The sequence below is a fragment of the Plectropomus leopardus genome, chromosome 12 (assembly GCF_026936395.1).
Source record: "Plectropomus leopardus strain MGB_pleo_1.0 chromosome 12, ASM2693639v1, whole genome shotgun sequence".
NCBI classification, from domain to species: Eukaryota; Metazoa; Chordata; class Actinopteri; order Perciformes; family Serranidae; genus Plectropomus; species Plectropomus leopardus.
In genome coordinates, this window is record NC_142187.1 from 35,871,523 (window position 1) to 35,899,092 (window position 27,570).

The 27,570-nt window shown below is 42.4% G+C and overlaps 1 protein-coding gene across 3 annotated transcripts; it reads right to left on the reverse strand.

The window, feature by feature from the left end:
- Positions 1–440: 440 nt before the first annotated feature.
- On the reverse strand, positions 441–26,186 carry dhx9 (DEAH (Asp-Glu-Ala-His) box helicase 9). 3 transcript variants are annotated; one of them, XM_088086002.1, is made up of 27 exons: positions 25,129–26,186; positions 24,912–25,052; positions 20,638–20,764; positions 19,832–20,013; positions 18,226–18,374; positions 15,727–15,773; positions 14,591–14,727; positions 14,414–14,503; positions 13,697–13,858; positions 12,590–12,667; positions 12,306–12,497; positions 12,034–12,175; positions 11,515–11,597; positions 11,184–11,340; positions 10,756–10,853; positions 9,905–10,118; positions 8,932–9,026; positions 8,322–8,395; positions 8,083–8,235; positions 7,378–7,538; positions 5,714–5,825; positions 5,222–5,383; positions 3,721–3,848; positions 3,415–3,644; positions 2,751–2,866; positions 1,996–2,196; positions 441–594 (listed from the first exon to the last, which is right to left on the reverse strand). In XM_088086002.1, the coding sequence occupies exons 1-27, from the start codon at positions 25,237–25,239 to the stop codon at positions 459–461; spliced, it is 3,678 nt and encodes a 1,225-aa protein (XP_087942128.1). In that variant the 5' UTR covers positions 25,240–26,186; the 3' UTR covers positions 441–458. The 3 variants fall into 3 exon arrangements, with proteins under 3 accessions (XP_087942128.1, XP_087942130.1, XP_087942129.1); XM_088086004.1 differs by lacking the exons at positions 19,832–20,013; positions 20,638–20,764; positions 24,912–25,052; positions 25,129–26,186 and adding an exon at positions 15,861–15,956 and having other exon boundaries at positions 18,226–18,269; XM_088086003.1 differs by lacking the exons at positions 18,226–18,374; positions 19,832–20,013; positions 20,638–20,764; positions 24,912–25,052; positions 25,129–26,186 and adding an exon at positions 15,861–16,572.
- Between the last annotated feature and the right edge of the window lie 1,384 nt (positions 26,187–27,570).

The window sequence follows — 27,570 nt, forward strand, 5'->3', positions numbered from 1 at the left end:
TTATTGGCGACATCGACAGCAGTCACACAAACAGACGACACGATGATCACATGTTGGTTTAAAACAGCAGAAATAACAAGTTTACACCTGTGCTTCATCTTCATCATCATCCTCCTCCTCCTCCTCCTCAACTTCATCATCTTCACTCTCTGATATGAAAACATTAAATCTACAAAATCAAAAACATCACTAATCTAAAGAATCCAGACTCTTCATCATGTTAATATCCTCCCCTGTACCCTCCTCCTCCTCCTCCTCCTCCTCCCCTGTACCCTCCTCCTCCTCCTCCTCCACTGTACCCTCCTCCTCCTCCCCTGTACCCTCCTCCTCCTCCTCCATACCCTCCTCCTCCCCATGTCCTCCCCTGTAACCCCCGCCTCCCAGTACCCTCCTCCTCCTCCTTCTCTGTAGCCTCCTCCTCCTCTGTAGCCTCCTCCTCCTCTGTAGCCTCCACCTCCCTACCCTCCTCCTCCTCCTCTGTAGCCTCCTCCTCCTCTGTAGCCTCCTCCTCCTCTGTAGCCTCCTCCTCCTCGGTAGCCTCCTCCGTCGCCGTCAAAGCGCGCCATCTTTGGAGGTCGAGGACCGTCTCCCATCCTGAGGAGAGACGACGGAGGAGAGTCAGATCGCCTGAACCAGAAAGTCTGATTCTGTGTTTTCAAGGACTTTTCATTGACTTTTCCAGGACTTTTCAGCGAGTGTTAAAGATCACGCGCTCTCTGAAATGACGGTCGATATCACTTCTTTTTCATTATTATATAACAGCTTTTGAAAAATATGTGATTGCTAATAATGGAGGTGCAAAAAGGACGAGGCATGTTAGATACATTTAACTTAAATTAAATTTAAATTTTTTTAAGTGCAAGATTTTGGCTTTAGGGGAGGGGCTTACAGCGGCTGTGTGGTGCATTTATTTACTGCAAATTAATACAAAAGAAATTTCAAAAACAAAACCATGTTGTTGTTGTTGTTGTTCTTGAATACATCATGTGTTGTTTCCAGGTTTGTGAGACTTTTACAAAATATCCAAGCCTGGAAATTCCATGATTTTTCCAGGTATTTCATGACTGTCAGAGCCCTGTGAGTGTGTGCGTGTGTGTCTCTCTCTCTCTCTGTCTCTGTGTGTGTGTGTGTGTGTCTGTATGTGTGTGTGTCTATGTGTGTGTGTGTGTGTCTGTATGTGTGTGTGTGTGTGTCTCTGTGTGTGTGTGTGTGTGTGTGTCTCTCTGTGTCTGTGTGTATGTGTGTGTGTCTATGTGTGTGTGTGTCTCTGTGTGTGTGTGTGTGTGTGTGTGTGTGTGTGTGTGTGTCTCTGTGTGTGTGTGTCTGTGTCTGTATGTGTGTGTGTCTCTGTGTGTGTGTGTCTGTATGTGTGTGTGTCTATGTGTGTGTGTGTGTCTCTGTGTGTGTGTGCGTGTGTGTCTCTGTGTGTGTGTGTCTCTGTATGTGTGTGTGTCTGTGTGTGTCTGTGTGTGTGTGTGTGTGTGTCTGTATGTGTGTGTCTGTGTGTGTCTCTGTGTGTGTGTGTGTGTGTGTGTGTGTGTGTGTGTGTGTGTGTGTGTGTGTGTGTCTCTGTGTGTGTGTGTCTCTGTGTGTGTGTGTCTATGTGTGTGTGTGTCTCTGTGTGTGTGTGTGTGCCTGTGTGTGTGTGTGTCTCTGTGTGTGTCTGTGTGTGTGTCTGTATGTGTGTGTGTCTATGTGTGTGTGTCTCTGTGTGTGTATGTCTGTATGTGTGTGTCTCTGTGTGTGTGTGTGTCTCTGTATGTGTGTGTGTGTGTGTGTGTGTGTGTGTGTGTGTGTGTGTGTCTCTGTATGTGTGTGTGTCTCTGTGTGTGTGTGTCTCTGTATGTGTGTGTGTGTGTCTGTGTCTCTGTATGTGTGTGTGTCTCTGTGTGTGTGTGTCTCTGTATGTGTGTGTGTGTGTGTGTGTGTGTGTGTGTGTGTGTGTGTGTATGTGTGTGTGTGTGTCTCTGTGTGTATGTGTGTGTGTGTGTGTACCTCTGGTTGTTGGCCATCATGTTGAGTCCGGCTGCAGACGGTTTGGACACGAGTCTGATGACGTTGAGCAGCTGCTGGTGGTTCTGGTCCGTCTGTCGGATGTATTCGGGGTCTTTGGTCACCTCCACCACCAGCGCCTCCAGTCCGGCGCGCAGGGCCGCGATGCCGCCCGCCACCTCGTGAGGAATCCTCAGTTTAATCCTGCACACATTATTGTGAAAGGTCACGGCTTTTGGCAAGCGTGTTTACTTTAAAGTTATCTATGGCCTTTTTTTCTTTAAAAAGTTTTGGTGATTATTAAAGAAAAAATGTGGCCTTTTTTTCCTTTCAAATTTTCTAAAGATTTTTAAAGACATTTTTCAAATTAAATTTTTGCCTTTTTTTGTAATATGTTGTTGATTTTCAGAGTAAACATTTCTTCTGGCAAGTTATTTTCTCTTACAAAAAAATGCCAATTTTTTTTTTCTTGAGAACATTTTTGGTGATTATCACAGAAAGAAGGTGATTTTTAAAGAAAACACACTTTTTGAAAATCTCCAGAAATGACATCATTTATCAGCCAGAAACTGTAGAAACAGAAATTATTTGTCAAATTTACGACAGTCCTTGAAGACATCATATGTTATTGTACAGGTTTTCAAAACTTTCAGGTAACTTAGTTTTCCAAACTTTTCCAGGCCTGGAAATGGCTATTTTCCAGGTTTTCTGGTATTTTAAAGACCAGACAATTCCTCCGTGGGCCGAGGATGTCTCACCAGTCGTCGAGCTCCACGACGTCTCCGTTGGAGTTGATCTTCTTGCAGGCGAACAGCAGCAGCTGCAGCGGGCTGACCAGAGTCATCCCTTTAGCCGAGATCGCTCGCGTTCGAATCTGAAACGCCAAAAACACGCCGAGTTACACCAGAAAACCAGCCGCAAATCCTCGGACCATCGGGACCGCCTGTCTCCGAGCTCACCGGGTCAATTCACTGACGCTGGAAACGACTGATCGAGAAATCAATTTATATATTAATCAATAAAAAAAACTGTCAATCAATTTAAAAAAAGATTAAATTCATCAATAAAAAAATGATTACATTAAGTCATAAAAAATAGATCAATCAGAAAAAATAATTGTTGGAGGAATACATTTTTAAAATAATCAAATCAATAAATGGTTAATCAATAAATAAGTGTCAGATTCATTGCTAAAAAATATTTTTTAGGTTAGTTAATAAAAAATAATGAATTAATAAAAACATCAAAAGTAATTAAGATTTTAAAAAATTATTAATAAAAAAATAAAAAATTATCATTATTTCATCATATATTTCTCCAGATTATTTCAGATTATTGCGTTAATAAATGACCACAGCAGCTGCATAAAGAACAGAGAGAGAATACAGAATATTTCAGCGGCGGAGGACGGCGTCTGCTCACCTTCTCGCTGAAGACGAAGAACGGCGACGGGTAGCTCACGTCGTGGCTGCTGAAGGGACAGTTGACGGAGGACTTGTGGATGAGGGCGTTGCGGCCCTCCGTGGTCAGGATCTTCCTCTTCTCTTTGTGGTAGCAGACGTTGGGATACGAGCCGAAGGTCAGCAGAGACACCACCACGTCCAGGTTGTTGTCCGGTCCCACCGTGTTGAACATCTGCGTCATCAGACACTCTGCGGGGGGGACAGAGACGCGTCAACGTTTCTCTCAGACACGGAGGGACGTCCCCTCTGAGGGGCGTTCGGGTACCTTCGGGGAATCCGGCGTTGACCAGGATCTCCTTCAGCTGGACTTTGGCCTCCCAGGTCATCCTCAGAGTCGACATGTTGAGACGTTTGTGTTCGCAGAAACGGTTTTCTGCGTCCTCGCCGTTGACCCTGAACGACGACGACGACAACAACAGAGTTAGCGAACACGAACAAACGCTGGCTTATTTTGACTCGGATCCAGGATCCGCTCTTATTTTGATAGTGCTCATTGATTTTTTCAGAGAAGATTTTATGAGTCAGGAGCGTTCGAACCGAGATCAGAGTCAAACATCTCGCTCTCACGGGCCGAAAGGGAAGAAAAAGTTTTATATTTGAGGAACATTTAAAGAAAAGCGTGAATATCATTTAATCACATTTATATTTGAGCTTTTCAATGACTTATAATGAAGTAATATTACAATACTTACGATACTTATTACATCTACTGATCCCAGTTACTGCAGTTTCAGTTACTGTGCGTCCCGACCACAGCGGAATGTAACTAAGTACATTTACTCAAGTACAATTTTGAGGTACTTTTACTGAAGTATTTCAATGTCATGCCACTATCTACTTCTACTCCACTGCACTTCTGAGCGAAATATTGAACTTTTTACTCCACTACTTCTATTAGGTTAACTAATTAACTAATTAACTATTTCACAAACTAAGATTTTTTTCACAAACCAAAAATATGAAAACATGAAAAGTGCAGCTGGAAAAATTAGTTAATTCATTCGAACACTAATACGCAACTGAAAAACTGACCGAAAAGCAAAAACTTTTCCCGGTGGTCAAAAAACTACACAATTTAAAATGTAATTTTCCCCTGAAATACTGACCACCCTCTCCAACACTGAACATTTGAATATTTATAAGGTTTTATAAAACCTTTTTTAGAAAAAAATAATAAATAAAAGTATATAATAAATCATAAAAGTAATTAAATTAAAAAAAAAAAAATCAATTTGAGGATTTAGCACCCAGTCTCAAAAAGGTTAACTGAGCGCATTGTGTCGTATTTTTACAAAAATAAGCAAGAAATTTGTAAAAAGTTACAAGAAGATTACCATAAAAAAATCTGAAGAAAATAGGTAAAAATAAAACTTTTTTCTATGATTTAACTTTAAATATATACATTTATAAATGATACTTTTCCAGATATTCTGACCTAGTTTTTTTGATAATATCTAATAATCCCCTCAACTAAATTAAAGGCCATTTTCTTGTCACCTTTTACACATTTTCTTTGCAATTTGCAGGACATTTTACTCAAATAACTCGTTTTTTTCCTCACATTTTAAAAAGAAATCAGACCAACCCTCTCAGGTTTCGGGGGGTTAAATGCTCGTTAGAGGTGTCTGAATGCAGCTCGGGAGAACTGATGTTGATCCAGGTGTTAAAGGGTTAATTAGTGACACACACACACACACACAATCATTGGTTGTTTCTTCAAACTAAAATCAACCTGACCCGCGCTAAAAACACGCCGTCAGACGAACCTGACGTCGTCCCACGCCTGGAAGACGGAGAGCAGGGCCACGTGGTCAGAGAAGCGGCAGCCGGCGAAGTTTCTGTGCACGAAGCCGAGACGTTTCCCCTCGCTGACGAAAGGCTCCGGGAAGCAGGACGCGGCCGAGATGGTGCACATGGCATCGCCGACGCTGCAGGGAGACACGCGGAGACACACGGAGACGTGAAAGGAGACGTGAAAGGAGACAGCGTGTCGGGGGGAAAAGAAAAAGCAGGCAGAAGATGAAAAGAGGAAATAAACAAGTAAACTAATAAAAAAATATGAGGAAAAAGAAAAGGATTAAAGAAAAAAGGAGAAAAAGTAAATGAAAAAATAGCAGAAAAAAGAGAAGGGGGAGAAGAAAAAAGAAGAAAAAAAGATGAAGATAAAAAAGGAGAAGAGGGTAGAGAAGAAAAGAAGAAAGGGAGAGAAAAAAAGGAAAAGGGGAGAAAGAAGAGGAAGAAAAGGAGGAGAAACTGACTGGAAGATGCAGCCCATGATCATCATCTTCCCCAGTCGAGGTTCGATGGGCAGCCGAGCCAGAATCCGTCCCAGAGGAGTCAGTTCATCATTAGAGTCCAGAGCATCCAGCTCTGAGACACACAGAGACAGAGACAGAGACAGAGACAGAGACACACACAGAGACAGAGACACACACAGAGACAGAGACAGAGACAGAGACACACACAGAGACAGAGACACACACACAGAGACAGAGACAGAGACAGAGACAGAGACAGAGACACACACAGAGACAGAGACAGAGACAGAGACACACACAGAGACAGAGACACACACAGAGACACACACAGAGACAGAGACAGAGACACACAGAGACAGAGACACACACAGAGACAGAGACACACACAGAGACAGAGACACACACAGAGACAGAGACACACACAGAGACAGAGACAGAGACACACAGAGACAGAGACACACACAGAGACAGAGACAGAGACAGAGACAGAGACAGAGACACACACAGAGACAGAGACACACACAGAGACAGAGACAGAGACACACACAGAGACAGAGACACACACAGAGACAGAGACACACACAGAGACAGAGACAGAGACACACACACAGACAGAGACAGAGACAGAGACACACACAGAGACAGAGACAGAGACAGAGACACACACAGAGACAGAGACAGAGACACACACAGAGACAGAGACAGAGACACACAGAGACAGAGACAGAGACAGAGACACACACAGAGACAGAGACACACACAGAGACAGAGACACACACAGAGACAGAGACAGAGACAGAGACACACACAGAGACAGAGACAGAGACAGAGACAGAGACACACACAGAGACAGAGACACACACAGAGACAGAGACACACACACACACACACACAGAGACACACACACACACAGAGACAGAGACAGAGACAGAGACACACACAGAGACAGAGACACACACAGAGACAGAGAGACACACACACACACACAGAGACAGAGACACACACACAGACACAGACACACACAAACACACACACACACAGACAGAGACAGAGACAGAGACACACACAGAGACACACACAGAGACAGAGACACACACAGAGACAGAGACAGAGACACACACAGAGACAGAGACACACACAGAGACAGAGACAGAGACACACAGAGACAGAGACACACACAGAGACAGAGACAGAGACACACACAGACACAGAGACACACACACACACACACACACACACACACACACACACACAGACACAGACACACACACAGACACAGAGACACACACACACACACACAGACACAGAGACACACACACACACACACACACACACACACACAGAGACAGAGACACACACACACAGACACAGAGACACACACACACACAGAGACACAGACACACACACACACACACACACACACACACAGACACACACAGAAAAACAGCAACTTCTAAAAATCCACTTTGATTTAACACAAAAATCCTGCAAATGTTAAGATTCATTAATACGATTGATTGATTATTGATATTATATATTGGAGTTATTTTTATCTCAGACAGTTTTATCACTGAGGGTTTGACCCAAAAACTGATGTGATTCACACAGAGAGGCTCCTGTGACGACGCAGCAGCTCTCCATGTTAGCGTGTGTGTGTTTTATACCTCTCAGAGTGTGCTCCGCCTCGATGACGGCGTCCAGCGGTGGCGGCTCGATGGCCTTGGACAGGAAGTGTCCGATGGCTCCGAGTCTCAGCAGTTTGATGCTCAGAGCGACTTCATGCAGCGGAGTCCTGAAGATCTCTGGAGTCATGTGAGTCTCCAACCTCCAGACACACACACACACACACACACACACACACACACACACACACACACACACACACACACACACACACACACACACACACACACACACACACACCACACACCACACACACACACACACACACACACACACACACACACACACACACACACACACACACACACACACACACACACACACACCACACACCACACACCACACACACACACACACACACACACACACACACACACACACACACACTCACAAACACACACAGGTTAGGACACAGCACAGCCTGGTGCAGACTGAGGAGGTATTAGGAGCAGCGAGGAGATGCAGGGGGGTTGTGAGGAGTTGTGGGGAGGTGCAGGAGGTGTGAGGAGCAGTGAGGAGGTGCGGGGGGGTTGTGAGGAGTAGCGAGAAGGTGCAGGAAGTGTGAGGAGTAGCGAGGAGATGCAGGGGGGTTGTGAGGAGTTGTGGGGAGGTGCTGGGGGTGTGAGGATGAATTAGGAGGTGCAGGAGGTGTGAGGAGCAGCGAGGAGGTGCGGGGGCCGTCTGACCTGTCGAAGCGAGCGCGGCTGCAGAGGTGGAAGCAGAAGCCGGGCCGGACGCGGCCGGCGCGGCCCTTCCTCTGCTCCAGGTTGGTCTTGGAGGCCCAGACGGTGGCGTAGTTGGTCATGTTGTTGTGGGAGGTGAAGAGCTTCACCTTCTGCCTGTTGGGAGGAAACCAGCGACACGCGTCAGAGCGGTGCGACCTCTGGACCGGGAGGCCGTCCCGTCCGCTCTGATGCGCACTCACTTGCAGGAGTCGATGACGTAGACGACGTCGTTGATGGTGATGCTCGTCTCTGCGATGTTGGTGGACAGAATCACCTGCGATATTTCAAGACAAAAAAGACTATTATTTCTTTTTAATCATAGCAATTTTATTTATTTATCTAATTTTTTGGGGATTTTTTTAAGAAAACATTTTGGTGATTTTTTTTTTTTTTATTTATTTTAATTTATTTATTTTTTTTTTTTTTTTTAGTTAGGAAAGTGCAAACTAAGGCAGTTACTAAAAATATTTGCTTTGGAAGGCACACAAAGATAGTCCTGATTTTAAAAAATGTCGATTTTGTGTTTCTTTTAAAAAAATGTTGGCTTTTTTTTTTCTTTAATTTTTGGCAATTTAAAAAAAAAAGTGTTTTTCTTTGAAAATGTTTGGTTTGGAAGGCATGTTTTTGTCTTTTAATTTGGAAGAAAAGTTATTAAAAATATGGGGCGATTTTTTAAGAAGAAAAAATAGGCAATTGTTTTTTTCCTTAAAACATTTGGTTTAGCTTTTTTTCTTTAAAAATAGCCAAAATATCACCATATATCACAGCCAGAAACGTAGAAACTAAGGTTTCAGTGTTTCAGCGTCTGACCTTCCTGATGCTGTCGGGCACCGGTTCAAACACCCTCCTCTGCTCCTCGCGGGGGATCTGAGAGTGGAGCGGCAGGATCCGGTACCGGTTACTTCCTGGAGACAGATACAAAACCTGCCATCATCACTGACCCGACACTGAAGGTCAACGACCTCAGGTGAGTGTGTGTGTGTGTGTTTGTGTGTGTGTGTGTTTGTGTGTGTGTGTTTGTGTGTGTGTGTGTGTATGTGTGTGTGTGTGTTTGTGTGTGTGTGTGTGTGTGTGTTTGTGTGTGTGTGTGTGTGTGTGTGTGTGTGTGTGTGTTTGTGTGTGTGTGTGTGTTTGTGTGTGTGTGTTTGTGTGTGTGTGTTTGTGTGTGTGTTTGTGTGTTTGTGTGTGTGTGTTTGTGTGTGTGTTTGTGTGTGTTTGTGTGTGTGTGTGTGTGTGTACAGCTGCATCTCAAAAAAACAGAATATAATGAAAAAGTTCAAGAATTTCCAGCAGTTATTTAAGAACATGAAATATTAATATAATCTGGACTCTTTACATAAACTAAATACTAAAAGTATTTTTCTATTTTTTAATATGGCCAACAGCAATAAAATGTAAAAAGTAAATATTAGAATACTCAAAACTCCATTCCACGCTACAATGATGCAGTAATTTGTAGTAAAAGAGCCCAAACCAAGTACTGAGGATATAAATTAAGATACTTTTTTGAATGATCTGAGCAAATATTCTAATAAGTTTAGATTCAGGATTTCTGATTTTCATGAGCTATAAGACATAATCATCAAAACTGAAACAAAAAAAGGCTTGAAATATTTAATTTACGTGTAATTAATATATGAGAAGTTTACCTTCTTGAATTAAATTACTAAGAACAGTTCACTTTTTCATGATGTTGTAGTTTTTGGAGATGCAGCTGCGTGTATGAATGCACGCCTCAGTCTGTGAGCGTGCGGTCAGCTGGCGGTGTGCCGCGGCGGCGTACCGAAGTGCGGGTTGGTCTCCAGGTGTCTCTGCATGGAGTAGATGAGGTTCCAGCCGGGGAGGAAGATGAGCACGGCGCCGGCCACCTTCAGCGTCTCGATGTACTTCAGGAGAGCCTCCACCAGCTCGAAGGACGTCTCCTTCTCATTAATCTGAGCCATCGAGTGCTTCGTCTCCGCTGTGTACTCCGACCCGCAGATCACGTTACAGTTCGTCTGCGCGGTGAAGAAAAAACACAAATACTCAGACGTTTACAGAAACTTTATAAAACTACAAAAAGACGATATTACCGGCAGAGTAATACTAGCTAGCTGTTGTATTTTTTTAAGCTCGGGAAAAATGTCCAGTGAACCTTTACAGAATTATTATAAATTTAAAGATTTTATTCCAGTTATTTCTTACTTTGCATTGGCTGTTTTAACCCTTACAAACCTGAGCCAACAGCATTCTGTCTTCCAAAACCATGGGGCCATGAGCCCTTCATAAAGGAATGACCCAAAAATAAATAAAAAAATAGAAGGGAAAAAAAGTAAAACAAGAAAATTTCCTTAAAACATCTTGCCAAGTAGCTCATTGCCTTTTTACCCCGATATTTTCAAAATAAATCAAATCAATGTGCTCAGATTTCAAAGGGGAAATACTTTATCTCTCTCCCTTTTTTTGGGAAAGTTTTCAGGTATTTTTTTGTTCTTTTCACGTTTCTTGCTAACCTTTGGGTAATTTCTGTTTGTGTTGCGTAGTACTTTTTTTCCCATACAGGGCTCCCATACAGACGCCAGAGCGGCTGTTAACTGAAGTTTTACAGTATTTTACGGAGACAGCAGAAGATGCGACAGTGAGTGCAGCGCTTACGTCATCGTCTCCTCCCTCCTCGTCCTTGTCTTTCTTCTTGCGGTCGTTTGGTGGAGGGACAAAGTTGGTCATCTGGATGCAGTCCTCCAGGAAGTACTCTGTTCAGGGACCCCACACATTTTCATTGGCAAGATTTTAAAACGTTTTCGGGATTATTTCGAGGACCGATGATGAAATTTAATGACCACAAGATAAAACACACAAACTGAAACGTTCAGAAAACTTGACTCCAAATGTTACAAATGTTAACCAAATGTTAAATTTCTTGTTACAAGATGTTTTTAACGTTTTAACAAGATGTTGGACCTCATGTGCGAAAGGTCACCATCACAGGTCACGCAGAGGTCACACAGAGGTCAGTGAGGTCACACAGAGGTCAGTGAGGTCACACAGAGGTCAGTGAGGTCACACAGAGGTCAGCGAGGTACCTTGGACGGGGAAGGTGCGTCCGAACACCTCGATGATGGGGGCGTTGAAGAAGTACTCTCTGAACATGGTGGTGTCGATGGTGGCCGACATGAGGATGATGCGGACCTCCGGGTAGGCCTGGACCACGTCTCTGAGGACCACCATCAGGAAGTCCGTCTGCACGCGCGCGCACGCACACACCACACACACACCCCGCACCCCACACACACCCCACACACACACACACACACACACACACACACACACACACACACACACACACACAGGCTCAGATCGGACAGCAGGTGTCTCAGTAAACAGCTGTCGTTCTGTTATAACAGATAAACTCACGTTGATGTCTCTCTCGTGGATCTCATCAACAATAACGTGACTGATGCCTCTGATTCCTGCTTCAAGCTTCCGCAGCAAAACACCTGAAACACAAACACTCGTCAGCATCCTGCGGACACGACGTTCACAAACACAAACACGTTTACAAACACGTTTACAAACACGTTTACAAACACAAACGCGTCAGCATCCCAAGGCTCAACGCTCACAAACACAACGTTCACTAAGACAAACACAGCGTTTACAAACACATTTACAAACACAACGTTCACTAAGACAAACACAGCGTTTACAAACACATTTACAAACACAACGTTCACTAAGACAAACACAGCGTTTACAAACACATTTACAAACACAACGTTCACTAAGACAAACACAGCGTTTACAAACACATTCACTAACACAACACTTACAAATACACCCCGTTCATACTGTGTTCAGTGTGAGTACTGAGTTTTTTGGAAACAATCATGTAATCCTGCTCAGCGACAGGACGTCAGATGTTGTTGAACGTACCAACAGTGCAGAAGAGGACGCTGGCGTGCGGTCGCGGCAGGATGGACTCGAAACGGACGCTGTAGCCGCAGCTCTTCCCAACATCCTCTCCTCTCTCAAAGGCGACACGCTCGGCCACCGACACGGCGCTGATGCGTCTGGGCTGCGGGGAGGACGGGGTTAAACACATCAACAGGCTGCTCGTCAGCATTCATGACTTCACATCCTTCACTGCAGTGAAGACGACACGTTCACGTCCTGGCGTGCTTTGGGAGTGTGACGCTGAGCATTACCTGGGTGACCACGATGTTGCATTCGGACGCTCTGCCTCCTTTGATGCAGCGGTCCAGGATGTACTGAGGGACCTGCGTGGTTTTACCGCAGCCCGTCGCTCCTCTGATGATCACCACGGAGTTATTGTCGATGGTGTTCATGATCTCGTCCTCAAACTGTTTGACGGGCAGCTGGTCGCGTTCGGCCAGAATCTGAAACACAGCGTTCAGATTTTACGACACTCTCGAGTCTCTTTCAGCATCGCTCTGGATAAAGAAGCAGCAGAAGAAGAAACCGGGCTGACCTTCTGCAGGTTCTCGTCATGCTCCAACTGGCACATCAGCTCGTCGTGCAGGTCGCTGCTGATCTGCTCCGGAGTGCACTGGAGAGGGTTATATTTGAAAATATTTAGGTTCACGAGATCACATTCAGTATGACATGGTGACATCACCACTGAGCAGCCAATAGGAGCTGTTTCACCTCCAGCCTCCGTTCATCTGAACGTGTACCGGCTGCTCAAAACACACACAAAAAAAAAAAACACACTCAACCGTCGGCTGTGTTTAGAGGATTCACACGCATTTTTACCAATACATTTCCAGGACATTTCCAGGACTTGTCAATGACTTTGAAGCAACTTTTTACATCGAAACGGGGATCAAAACTCCTTATCCGTTCTTTCATTTCATTACTATATAATAACAGCTTTCAAAATATATATATTATTTAAAAAATAATGAATTCAGAACAGGATTACAAGTGAATACTTAAATATAACTCAGGGACTGTTTGTTATTTGTGAGAGAGAAGGGAGTGGTGCAAAAATGGGGAGGCATGTCAAATAATTTTTTAACCACTCTTTATTTTGGCTTTGGGGGAGGGGCTTACAACTTTTACAACTTTGCATTTATATTACCACACATTTTTAGAGAAAACATCTCCTTTAGTGTTTTTTGTTTATTTTAAAGAAAGACATTTTGATAAAATGTATTTGAAATTTTTAGGCGATTTTTAGAAATGTTTTTAAGATTTTAAGATTTCTTTAATTTTGGAAAATTTTAAGAAAACATTCTATTGACTTTTTTTTCTTCAGAGAAAAAAAATGGTGATAAAAAAAAGAAAGAAAATATTTCAGCGTTATTTTATTTATATATTTATTATCTTCTAAACATTTTGATGATTTTTTTTCTTTAAAAATTTTTTGACAATTCATTTTCTTTTATTGTGGCAATTTATAAGAAAAAATGATCTTTATCTTTTTCTCTATAAAAATGTTTTGGTGATTAAAGAAATGTTAATTGTTAACAAAAACATTTTGGTGTTATTTTATTGTAATTTTTTTCCTCTAAAATATTTTGGTGGTTTAAAGAAAAGCCTCTGCAGTATCTGAAGTTTAAGAATAAAAACTCACGAAGGCGAGCGGTCCCTCGTCGATGTTGCTGCTGGTCCAGGGGTTCCAGTTGACCTGTGGCGGCGACCAGGGGACGACCCCGGCTCCGCTCTGACGCTGGGACGGCTCAAACGTCGCCATCTTCCCCTGAACCAGAGACACGGGCGTGGAGGTGTCTGTAGGCTGGATGGACAGCATGAAGGACGGTGTTATTAAGTTATACAGATGATATTAAGATAAAAGAGCAGCTGAAGCCTGAGAGATGAAGAGTCAAGTCGTCTGTTGGTGACGCCACAGTTGGTTATTTTGTCTTTGTGTCAGTCAGTGTCCTGGTGTTTCTAAATAATTCATCCAAAGTCTGATTAAAGCTGAAACTAACACAAAGTCGTCTGTAGAGTCTAAAGAAGTCACTTTCCATCTCTGCAGATGTGTCTGTTTCAGTGCTGTGGCTGTCAAACACTGTTCGCTGTTCGACAGTCAAAGTCCTTCACTGCATTTGGTTCTCCACGGCGCTTTTCTTATGATCATCGGCTGTTCGTGTTGTCTGTCAAAACACGGCTGGAATGCGCTCTATCCACATTCTATCGACTACGTCTCATATTTCAAGGAGGAAAAGTTACTCATTTTATCGCCCAGCCCTAGATATGGAATTTACTAGAATGAGACGGACATCCCTTGATAATACATTATCACGGTCCTCACTGATCAGAGGTCAGTACGGTGCCTCAGGTGACTCACAGTGGGGGGGATCTGGACTCCGAGCTCCTGGACATAAGCAGCCAGCTGCTGCTGAAGGTCTGGAGTCACGCTGACCTCGAACGCCTCCAGCTGGACACAAAACACACAAAAGAACAGAGTCAAGCCCTGGGTGTTGCACAGGAAACGCTGTTTAAAATAAAGCTGGCGGCCGCTCACAGTTTCTCCCTCCTTCTTCTTGGTGACTCCGGAGTATGCCTCCAGGACTCCCAGGTGGTACAGCTGTCGCACCAGAGACAGAGCGCACGACTGGGCCGCCAGCTTCTTATTGGAGCCGTGCTCTCGAGCCGTGATCCCTGCAGAGCACACGGAGCACACACTGACCTTTGACCTTCTAACAGAAATTACATTTTTAGCTAAATTTACACGATAAGTCATGTACGGTAACATTTTAATGAGCAGGTCCTCGTTAGGGTCCCAGTACCGACAGCAGGTCGAAACAAATAATTATAATAATTAGAATTATTTCTCTAAATGAATCACATTATTGAGGTAGTAAAGTCCTTCGAAAACATCAGAACTGGCGAAAATTTTATATTTTATGGATAGAAAATCAAAATTAAATCAAATATTGCAGCTAGTGATGATTTTTTAAATGACCGTATAAACTGCTGGGTAGTTTAATCTATAGTATTACATTTATATTTATTACTAATATATTTGTTGTCAGTAATCTCAATGTGTAAATAAAGCCATCACATAAATATAGTGCAGTAAAAAGTACAATATTTCGCTGTGAGCTGTGAAGAAGAGGTAGCACAAACTGAAATACTTAGACAGACAGAGATAGATTTTGGAGATCTAACCAAACACAAAAACTCCCAAACCAGCTTCACAGATACGATGGATTTTGCTTTACAAAGTAAACAATGCAATGTATGTGTTGATATAACTGCATTATCATTTTTAAAAAGTGCGAGATCATCTCCATACAAAAGTGCTGAATTTTTTTTATTTATTTTTTTCCTCATTCTACAAATATTATTGTTCCAAACATCCCTAATCTATGGTTTGATAAAAGCAGGCCTTATTACCCTCTTTTTAATTTTCTTTGTTATTTTTCACCTTTTGTGTATATGTGTACACACACACACATATATATAACTTCTTTGTATTATTTCATTTACTTTTAAAGTATATTTTCTGGTTTAAAAAAGAAACAAAACAACAAAAGGAGTATAAATGTAATGCTGCTTACTCATTAGACACACACACACACACACGTGTATACACACACACACACACACACATATATAGCTGACACAAAGCGTATTAAAAAGAGAACATTTTCTTACTTCTGCCGAGCTGCCTCACAAAGAGCTGCATCTCTGCTATGAAGCTCCTGCAAACACAAACACCAGAGCATCACTTCCTCTGCGCTTTTCAAAATAAAACCTCAAATAATCCGTGAGCAGAGCGATGAACTCACCTGTTGCGCTCTCAGGAGGAAGCCTGTATGTTTTTCTGCCAGACTTGAGATTAAAAAATCATCAGCTGGGGTTCTGGCGGTGGCTCTTTCCCTGCCCTGCGGCGACACAGCGACACCAGAAATCACAACCAGACTCCTGTGAGCCCCCAGCTGCACCCATGGGACAGCTTTAGTGCACCTAAACCACGTCCCATGTCTTCCTTCAGAGTGGCTGTGAGTTCTGGTGTCACCTCCGCGCTCCCTGATGAGGCGGGACGCTCTGTGCGTCCACCACCTGTCCACCACACCAGCTAAATGTTGGCTGAGCGTCCAAATCTGACGGGACTGAGTAATCTGCACCATCACCTGAATCTGCTTTTTACAGTCAGACGCAAAGAATTTGTGTCTACTAGTCTAGGTTTGGTCCTCACCAATCAGTGTTTTTTTTTTTAGTTAAAAAGAAAAAGTTTTTTTTCTTTAATAATTTTTGGAAATTCTTAAAGAAAAATGTTTAATTGGTTTTTCCTTCATTTTGAATTTTTATTTTTCTTTAAAACTTTTTAGGGGTTTCCGAACTTTTAGAAAAATATTTTGGCAATTTTTTGCTTGCATTTTTTAAAGACAACAATTGTCTGTCTTTTTTAAAAAAACTTTTGGATAATTTTTAAGAAAACACTTCGACATTTCTTGAAATTTTTAAAAAGATTTTTCTAAAATTAATGTTGACAAATTCTTTCTTTAAAAAATCTCTTTCAAAAATTGCCATTTTTCTTGTTTCTTTGTTTCAATTCCAGGCAGTTTTTCAAAGAAAATATTTACAAAAAACATTTTATTTTCTTCAAAATCTTCTGGATAATTTTGAAGAATAAATGTTGGCAATTTCTGTACCTCTTAAAAAATTGAGGTTTGGATTATATGTTTAAAAACCACCAAAGGCTCAGAGACCACTGGGACTTAAAGTTAAGTTGGCCAAGAAGGAGTTACCTGAGATACTAGACCATAACATCTTATTTCAAAACTTAAGAGAAATCTGCAGCAGCAAAACTTCAACTAAACTCAGTGATATCAGCCGAGCACAGATTTGACTGCTCAAACTCAACAGTAAACGCCTTAAGAAAAGCATGATTTTGAAGCAGGATTTAGCTGGTGTGTGGCGCTCTCTCTCTCGGCCTGCTCTCTGCTCTGGTTTCACTCTGGTTTCACTCTGGTTTGTCTGATGTGGAGGAATCACACAGTGAGATCTCTGTGGTGTAGCCGACACACTCCGGAGGTCTCTGGGTTTACAGCAGTCCAGCAGAAAAACATACAGGAACATCCTGACCCACATTTAACTCCGAGTGCAGGACTTCAACTACCAACCAGCCTGACTCTCTCTGACACTCACACTCTCACACACACATATATACACACACACACACACACACACACACACTCACACTCACACACACAGAGGCTGCGTCACACGGCAACAAATTAGTGTGACGCAGTGTGAAGTCAGTCAGAGATTCAGAGTTAATGAAATAACAGAAAATAAAAGTTCTGACAGATGCAGAAAAAGAAGCAGAAACAGCAGATGAGGCAACATGACAAGAAAGAAAAGGAAAAACAGTTTTTCCACCTGAATGAGTGCGTATTGGCAGGTTTTTTTAAACACAGTTAAACTGCTTTCCCAGTGGAGCAGAGCTGTGTACACGGCTCTGCGGCAGACGGCCTTTGTTTTATATTCTCTCTGGTGTCATGTTCGATGTCACAAACAAGCTGGAAAAAAGGCTTGTAAACAATGTTACCGGCGATGAGCGGATCCTGAGAGAACAGTGACGTTAAAGCTGATGCTTCAGACAAATAGTTGTCATTTTTCTCGTTAAAAAAAGAGCACAGTAATATTAACTAACTCCAGCTGATCCAGAGTAAAGATGAGCTGATATTAACTGACATATCCAAGGCTGCGCCTAAAATAAACCTACTTAGCATCTAATATATTGAAAATAATTCATTTTTTTTCATCTAAAAACATAGTGGCACCATTAATAAATTAGTTAATTTTAAATTGTTTTTGGCTGATTTGAATATCTTTATGTTTGTTGACTTTGTTGGCTTGTTTGTTTACTTTATGGATGACATTATTTTTCTGTTTGTTTACTGTCCTCACGCAGGTGAGATTCTTGTGGACCTTCTTTATCGCTCCGGCACAACCTTGTCGTCTTCTGTTGTCGTATTTCTGTAGTTTTGTTAGCTGCGTTAGCTCGTGCTAACTGTTATTTGACAGATTAAATAATCAAGGTTTTTATCTAAAACTGGATCAGTTAACGAACCGGCTGACGGCACACGGCGAGAACATGAAGGACGTGTCTGAGACGTATCAGACTGGATGTTTTGTGATCCAGACCTGTTGTGGTCTGGTCCCACTTGGCTGTATTTATACTCAGCGCTGGTTTTCTCCTTCTGGAAGAACTGGTTCAGACGGGCCTTGGCGTTCTCCAGCGTCCAGTTACCATGGAGACTGGCGTTCAGGTCCACCTCCTCCGACTCCAGAGTCTGCGGAGAGGAAACAGGATTTATTTCACTCAGCGTGTCTCCGTTTGTAATGTGCCATAACGAGGTCTGTGTAAAACACAAAGCTGGAAAGATGTGACGGGGGCGGCACGGGTGTGCCTTTGAGGGCGAGTTGTGTGTTTGACCGACTGAGGGAGATTTAAAAAGCAGCTAACGCAAAGAACGGCGAACGTAAATGTTCACAAACCGTAAAAACAACGAGGTCCAAGAGCTCCTGGCGGCAGAAACACACCGGCCGCGTCAGCACTGCGTAGCTCATGAAAATCAGACACCCAGTATCTCAAATTATCAGAATATCTCCTAACATCATTCAAAAAACTATAAATATGTTCTTTCATATACTCAGTACTTGAGCGGGGCTCCTTTACTACGAATTACTGCATCGCACCGTTTCCTGTCTGTGGTCATCCTCATAAAAAGGATCATTTTGTGGTTTTCCATAATTAGCTTCTCCTCGTCCGTGGAGTCTGCAGTGACCTCAGATGACCTCTGACCTGTCGACTCCAGGTCTGGATCAGCTCGTTGTGACGTTTTGTTGATGTAGTAACATGAAATATGATCCGACGTAAAAAGTGTTTTATTCTGAAAATTAATCGGATGGTGTATTGTTGTGTTGCTGTCTGACTTCCTGTCTGCTCTGTGCTCCGGCATCCGGCAGAAACAGGCGCTGTGCGTATCTCATCAGCAAGCATCCCGACCGCCGCAGCCGAGACGGAGCTGAGACGGGACGGAGCTGAGCCGAGACGGAGCTGAGACGAGACGGAGCTGAGCCGAGACGGAGCTGAGCCGAGACGGAGCTGAGCCGAGACGGAGCTGAGACGGGACGGAGCTGAGCCGAGACGGAGCTGAGACGGGACGGAGCCGAGACGGAGCTGAGCCGAGACGGAGCTGAGACGGGACGGAGCCGAGACGGAGCTGAGACGGGATGGAGCTGAGACGGGACGGAGCTGAGACGGGACGGAGCTGAGACGGGGCGGAGCCGAGACGGAGCTGAGCCGAGACGGAGCTGAGACGGGGCGGAGCCGAGACGGAGCTGAGCCGAGACGGAGCTGAGACGGGACGGAGCCGAGACGGAGCTGAGACGGGATGGAGCTGAGACGGGACGGAGCTGAGACGGGACGGAGCTGAGACGGGACGGAGCCGAGACGGAGCTGAGACGGGATGGAGCTGAGACGGGACGGAGCTGAGACGGAGTCGACTGGCCGCACGGCGGAGCCACAGGAAGTAAACACATTGATAGAGAGAAATGGATTTGCTCCATCTGCCATAATGGATCGGAGCCGGACCGAACGCGCTTCTGGTGGAAATGAAGCGTAAGAGAGCGAAATGCGCGGACGTCCCCGCGGCGTCTCAGGACAGGACGGAGCAGGTCCATCAGGTCAGGTTCCCTCTCTGCTGGATTCTGTCAGACAGGATGAAGTAAACAGGAAGTATCGTACCGCCTGAGCTTCCTGTTCCTCTCTCTTGGCGTAGTACTCCTTCAGGTTGGCTCCTCGGTCCCACTGAGCTCCTCCTCCTACTTCTCCACCTCCTCTTCCTCCTCCCCACCCAGGGTTTCCTCCTCCCGAGTAACCGAGTCCCGTCACTCCTGGTACCGGCCCGCTGCCGCACTCGGCATCTTCTGACAAAAACAACAACAAACTTCAGCTGATGTTTAATTGGAGACGTTTCTGTCTTTTGCAGAAATTTTTCAATTTAAAAAAAATGGGTCTTTTTGTTTCTTTAAATTTTGTGGGTGTTTTTAATGAAAGAAAAAAGACTTTTTCAAAAAAGTTTTTGGTGATTTTAATGACAAAATAAATTGGATTTTTTGTCTTTAAATATTTGGAGATTTTCAGTTTTTGGTGACTGTTTTTAATATTTGTCATATTTTTCTTAATTTTTTGGGGAAATTCTTGATGAAAAAAATTGGTGATCGTTTTTCCTATAAAAATGCGTTTTAGGAATCAATGACCCAATTTATCAGCCAGAAATTGTCGATCCAGCAATTATTTTTGGAAAAAGTTATAAAAATAGTGTTAATACACAGAATTTTTAGACACCCCAAAACTTTTCCAATAACTTTTGGGGTGTATTTAACTTTCCAAAACGTTTCTAAATGTGAAGGTGCAATAAAAATATTCTGTCCCCCAAAAACACGAAAAGCCTGATAATTAATCTTGATTTCAGCATCAAGCAAATAATCGTGATTATTATTTTGACTGTATTCGTGCAGCTCGAGGTGTTACAGAGACGATGACAATACCTTGTTCGGCTTTCACGACAAGGTGAGGCGGCAGAGGACCGCTGGAGGGGAGGCATCCAAAGCCACCGTTTCCTCCTGCTCCTCCTGCTCCTCCTCCATCAAACTGGTTTCCACCTGGAGCGCTCATCTGAGGACACAAGAGTCAGATTTAATCTTTGAGTAACGCTTCAATCCAGCTTTTTACAGCAGCGTCAGGCCCGTCACTGACATGTCTTTTTTCAGAAATCCAACAATATTAAAAATCCTTAAACCCTAATGTTCAAATTTCAGGGTTAATACACGTTTTTAGCTAAATATTTCCACAACTTAGAAGCTATTTTTTTAAGACCACACTTGAATCGACTCTTGCTGACACTCCTTATCAGTTCTTTTTATTATTTAAAATGAATTCAGAACAAGATAACAACTTATTATTTTAAATATGAGTAACTGTTGATTCTGAAGCAGCAGCAGAAACGTTTACAACGGCACATTTTGTAGGTCCTGGTCTTTCTTATGCTGTATCTACAACTTGTCCCACCGGCAGACGTTATTAAATCGGCATTTTCCTGGCATGACCTGCACTTACGTCTCGTCAAAAAACGGGGAGCAGTGACAAGGCTGATGAAACAACAATCCAAAAATTCTTGGCTTCTTTGGACCTCCCCTCTATTGGAAACGACCAAAATGAAAGATTGACATCTGAAATCTCCATTGAGGAAATTGATAAGGTAATATCAGATCTGAACACTAATAAATCTGCAGGCTGTGATGGATTCCCCCCTGAATGGTACAAATGCATGAAGGAATCATTGCTCCCTTCATTAAAAGCCTCTTTTAATTACACCTGAAAAGATGGAACCCTTCCACCATCATGGAATGAGCCATTTATATCAGTCTTACCAAAGGAGGGCAAAGATACATCACATTGTAAAGGATATAGACCAATTAGTGTATTAAATGCTGATTATAAGATCTACGCAGCCATATTAGCCAAAAGACTTGATACAGTAATGCCCTTTCTAATAGATGAGGATCAGGCCGGTTTTATAAGGAACAGGCAAACGCATGATAATATAAGGAGAGCAATTCATATCATTGATTACATCAGCAAAAGGAAGCTGAGCGCAGTCCTTCTTAGCCTCGATGCTGAGAAGGCTTTTGACTCAGTGGGATGGGACTTCTTATTCAAAGTTATGAATAGATTTGGATTTTGTAAAGCCTTTATAGGATGCATAAGAGCACTCTATTCTTCCCCAACAGCAAGGATAAAAATTAATGGGAGTCTCTCAAATTTAATACTATTACAACGTGGGTGCAGACAGGGCTGCCCACTACTCTTTAATCTTTACATTGAACCATTGGCCCAAGCCATCAGGGAGGAAACATTCTTGGAAGGTATATGCATGGGAGGGGATGATAACAAAATCTGCTTATATGCGGATGATGTGTTGGTCACGATCAAGAACCCTGAACCTGGAATACCACTGTTAATGGACATATTGGACAGATATGGAAGATATTCCGGTTATACTTTAAATGTCCAAAAAACTCAAGTCTTGACCCTGAATTACTCTCCCTCACAGGAACTGATGGACAAGCATCATTTTAATTGGCATCAGCCACTCATAAAGTACTTAGGAGTGTCTTTAACGAAAAATTTGTCATTGTTGTATGATGTTAATTATAAATACATCAACAGGAAAATATATGATGATCTGGGCAGGTGGGACTCGCTCCCTCTCGACCTCGGTAGCAGAGTAAGGACAATCAAAATGAACATTCTTCCAAAACTTTTATATTTATTCACAGCACTTCCAGTAGAAGTGCCCCATAAACAGTTCAGAGAGTGGGATGTTCATTTGTCCTGATTTATTTGGAATAATAAAAGACCTAGAGTGAAGTATTCAACATTACAGCTGCCGGTCAAGAGGGGGGTGTGGCCCCGCCCTGCCTTAAAGACTATTATCTATCAGCCCAGTTGAGACCCCTTGTTTGTTGGTGTGATCCAGCCTATGTGGCTCGGTGGAAAGATATCGAGTTGTCCTTAATGGACTTACCTATACAATCAGTATTGGGCTGTCCTAGCAGATTCAATGAGGTACTTCAACTTCAAAATCAATGCGTGGTTTTTTCAATGAAAAAATGGTCAGATGTGGTAAAAAGATTTCAGCTTCACAGAGAAATCAGACTCCTGAGTTGGCCGGCGTATGACCCACACTTCCTCCCAGCTTTACAGGATCACAGGTATAGTCAGTGGACTAAACAAGGCCTCACTTCCTTTTGTAAAATCATAACAAATGGAAACCTTTTTGAGGACTTGTGCCAGACGTATGAGTTAGGCAAAAATGATTTTTACCGGTATCTACAGATCCGCCACTTTTTCTTAAAAGAAATCAAGACCTCTGATACCCTTGAACCCTCCAAAATAACACAAATTTTTATTGATTCTTACAACTCCAGAAATACTAGCCGCATCATAGGTAAACTATACAGGGGCCTCTCCTCAATGAATATGAGTTCAACAAATTACATAAAACAGCGCTGGGAAAAGGAAACCAACATAGAAATATCAGAGGACTCATGGCTACAAGCTTGGGAAACCCAGTCGACCTCGACAAGCTCTCTGTTCTGGAGAGATTTTTGCTGGAAAAACTTAGTACGGCTCTTTCTTACCCCTAATCAGAAATCCAAATTCAGTGAGTCTCAGCAATCATGCTGGAGGGAGTGTGGTCGGCCGATCATGCACATATTTTTTGGACTTGCCCACAGGTAAAACTTTTTTGGGAAGGTGTGGACAATTTAATCTTAAAGATTATAAATCTGAAAACTGATTTTTCTTTCACCTTTTTATACCTTGGAATAATTCCAAAAGGACTCAGTAAGAGGGACACTTACCTTCTGAAGATTTTTTTGGCTGCAAGCAAAAAAACAATTACCAAAAGCTGGCTACAGAGGAACACACCCTCTATTTCCCTTCTCATCAACATAGTTAACTCCATCCGCTTAATGGAGAAAATGACTTTTTCCCTTAGACTACAAAAGGAGAAGGGAGATAAATACTGGGAAAAATGGGATTGCTACAATCAGCCAATGTAGGAGATCCTTTAATTACCTGTCTTTTGTCTTCTCTGCCTGTTGTTCTGTAATACCCAGACCTTACATGTTTGTATGTTCATATGAATAATAAAAATAAAGTATAAAAAAAAAACAAAAAAAAAATGGGGAGCAGCTCGGGTCGGAGTCTGCCGTTACCTCAGCAGAGAACAACAGGACTGATCTGCCCAAACATTAAAATCTTCAGTAACTAACATAGATTTATCTCTGTTTTACTGAAACACACTGACTCCGATACACGGGTGTTTGTGAAACAATTTTTCTATGAATTTTTTTATGAAATGAATTTTCCAAGATTTTTCCAAAACTTTTCCAGTCCTGGAAATTGCTATTGACAAATTCCTTTTTTTGGTTTTTCATGAATGTCCAAAACCTAAATTTTCACAAGCGTCTCATAAGAAAATAATATTTATGTGTTTCAATTTAAAATAAACTCTGTCTCCTTGCTCATCGAGGTGTTCACCGTCAAAGCTGCAAACCAGCGAAACTCACTGATATCTGCCAACAAGGGGCCGCGTGGCCCCCCAACCACTTTCTAACTGACAATAAAATAAAGTAACTGACACTCTGAATTGTTTTTGTCCCTTCAGTCTCCACAAGGTGTCAGAGAACATAAAACAGCATCAAAAGAGAGCCCCCACACCCCCCGACAGAGGGCCTAAAATCCTGGAAATGTCTTATAATCCTAGAAAATGTCCTAAAATTCAGGAAATGTCCTCAAACCTCAAATAGTTCTAAAATCCTGAAACAGTCCTAAAATTCAAGAAACATCCTAAAATCCTAAAAATGTCCTCAAACCCGAAAAAACATCAGAAAATCTTGAAATATCCTAAAAATCCAAGAAACATCCTGAAATCCTTGAAATGTCCTAAAATCCATGAGACATCCTAAAATTGTCCTCAAACCCCAAAAACGTCGTAAAATTTGAAAAATATCCTAAAAATCCAGGAAAAGTCCTGAAATGCTTCAAAAGTCCTAAAATGACAGAACCGTGTATGGTTGCTGCGGTCGGCCGCTGGGCTGCTGGGCTGCTGTGCGTTTGAAGCGTTGAGCCTAACTGGGTTAAACTCTTTCAGAGGTCGTAATTATTGTAAGTTCTGACTCTGAGAACTGATAGAAAAACGTTAAATTCATGTTAATGTGATCATTTAGAGAGATCATGAAAGGTCCGTGCTTACCCCCAGAGATGGGACCTCCGCCGCGCTCATTTCCCCGATGCGGACCAGGTAGTTGACGAAGTCTCGGGCGGCGTTGGTCTGAGCGTCCTTCTTGTTGGTGGAGTTGCCCATCCCGATGTAGTTGTGGCCGTCGACTCGAACCTGAACGGAGGAGAGCCAAAGGTCAGAGAGGACGCGCTCAGCTTCATCGGACGCTCGGAGCGAACGGCGGACTCACCTCACACATGAACTTCTGTCTGTTTTTGTTCCCGGCAGCTCGGATGTCGTAGGCCGGAGTCAGCTTCTTTTTCCCACACCAGGCGTACAGGAAGTTCTTGATGTCCGCCATGACGTTGCGCCGGCCGGGGGAGTCTCCTCCTCTGTCGACTCTTTAATCTGAAAAAACCAACAAACTCCTCTCGGTTAACCAGCAAAGCCCTTCAAAGCCAATGACAGTGCTGCTTCAGGGGCGCAAACTGATGCTGCACGTCTCCACAAAGCAGCTGTTTCAGTGACAGAGCGCTGCTAATTCATTTTTAATGAGAAAACAAAATGTTGGCTTCAGGATGAAAACGAAGACTGAAACAGCAGCAGCAGTCCTGGCAGACACAAACACCGGCTTCACTTACCAGCTTTTTAAATTGAGTCTGGCTTGCACTTCTAGATGAGCAATAAACTGTTGTCTTGAAATTAGAAAAACATATTTTTTACTGACAAACTTCAGAGAAAGCAACCACAACAAAGAGTGCCGTGACCAAAGTCCGTTCAGAAATCGGTCCATTTTTTCCGTTGCTAACTTGAGGAACATACTCGACTCTAAAACTGTGTACACTTTTTTTTAATGAAAAAACTAAATGTACTAATGGATCCGGGATACAAACCAAACCACACAGCAGACAACGCGAGGTTCTGTCAGCGGAGGAACCGCGGGTGTGACTGTAGTCGTCGGTGTCGCGCACAAAGAAAACCGCTGTAAATTCACCGTTTTCTGAACGGAGTTTGGTCTGCAGGTACGGACGCGCTCACGGTGAAGCCGATAAAACATTACGAAAATAAAGTTAAACTCGGCTCTTAAACAGCGTTTAACGCAAATGACATCAGCGTCACCGCAAACACGCGCCGGTTTACCTTTTTATCAACACACCGACTAACGTTAGCTCGTGCAACCGTGCTAAGCTAACATTAGCTGTTTGCTGGCTAGCGTTTAATCTCTTTTTTATTGATGTAATTTAACGCCATTTTTGTGATGCTGCAGTAAAAATACAACAATACAATTACATGAACTAATGAATGCATTAACGGTGGATTTATTACCAACCAGACGGACAATGGGGAGATTTTAGGCCCACGGTTGCTCCGGAAACACCGGCGGCTTGTGAAACGTCCTTCCGGTTTTGTTGGCTGCTGTTCGGCTTGTTTTCTCAGCAGCGCCGCCTGCTGGACGGGAGCGGAACTACAGCCACAGGTCACCGCTGAGAAACCGCCTCCACTGCAAATAAAGTCTAATAAATGTAGGAATAAAAACTAAATAAATGTAGGAATAAAATAAAAATAGAATATATAAATAAAAACTAAATAAAATGTAGGAATAAAATAAAAATAATATGTAGGAATAAAATCAAAATAGAATCAAAATAAAATGTAGGAATAAAATCATAGTAGAATATAAAAACAAAATCTAAATAATATGTAGAAATAAAAAAGTAAAAGGGTATTATTTTTGTCTTATCTTATTTAATTTAAATTATTTATTTTATATTTCTGTTAATTTATAATCTGTTATTATTATTATTATTATTATTAGTAGTAGTAATAGTAATAGCAGTAGCAGTAGTATTTTTATTCATTTATTCATTGTATTTCCACTGTCTGTGGGAATGTGTATGAGTGTATGACTGTATGAGGGGTTATATATTTGTACACTGATGTATATGCTTTGATATACACTTAAAATCAAAATCAAAAATAGTTTAAATAAAACAAAATAAAATAAAATAAAATATTATTTCTATGCTTCTCCCCTTTCCATGGCTCCATATTAATATGGAGGATTTACTGTCTTATATACAGAGCTGTTGAAAGGTACATAAAGGAGGTAGAAACGCGGCCGCATGCCTCTGAAAACCAGATCAGACATTTCTCAGATTTTAGGATGTTTCTAGGAATTCAGGAAATTTCTTAGATTTTAAGACAGTTCTCATATTTTAGGACATGTTTATAATTTTAAGACATATCTCAGACTTTGGGGAAATTTCCCAGTGTGAATCACTTTTGGCCCACGCGCTGTAAGTTGAGTATCACTGACCGACATTAAGGTAATCACAGTTTTACATTACAAGTTTTCTGAAAGGTTGTTTCTGAAATGGGAATTTATTAATTTATTAGATTCAATTAATTAATGAATTTATTCTAATTAAACACACACTTTTTGCATAAAGTTCCAGGACTGCTGAATGTGGGTGTCAGATAGAAGTACTGGAGTAAAAAGTACAGTATGAAGTAAAAGTATTCAGATACTGAAAAGTGAACTCAGAGTTGAGAAATGCATCCAGGTGCTGATAATGTGTGTGCGTGTGTGTTCAGGGTGTGGCGTTGACACGGCAACAGGAATGAGCCAGGCGTGGCTGAATCAGTGTGTGTGTGTGTGTGTGTGTGTGTGTGTGTGTGCGTGTGTGTGTGC

Excerpts from the sequence above, each read along its gene's own strand:
- dhx9 (XM_088086002.1), bottom strand. The coding sequence starts at position 25,239 with ATGGCGGACATCAAGAACTTCCTGTACGCCTGGTGTGGGAAAAAGAAG. Across the intron at positions 20,765-24,911 it reads CGGAGGTCCCATCTCTGGGG|ATGAGCGCTCCAGGTGGAAA; the intron begins GTAAGCACGGAC and ends TTGTGTCCTCAG. Across the intron at positions 595-1,995 it reads ATGATGGCCAACAACCAGAG|GATGGGAGACGGTCCTCGAC; the intron begins GTACACACACAC and ends GTCTCTCCTCAG.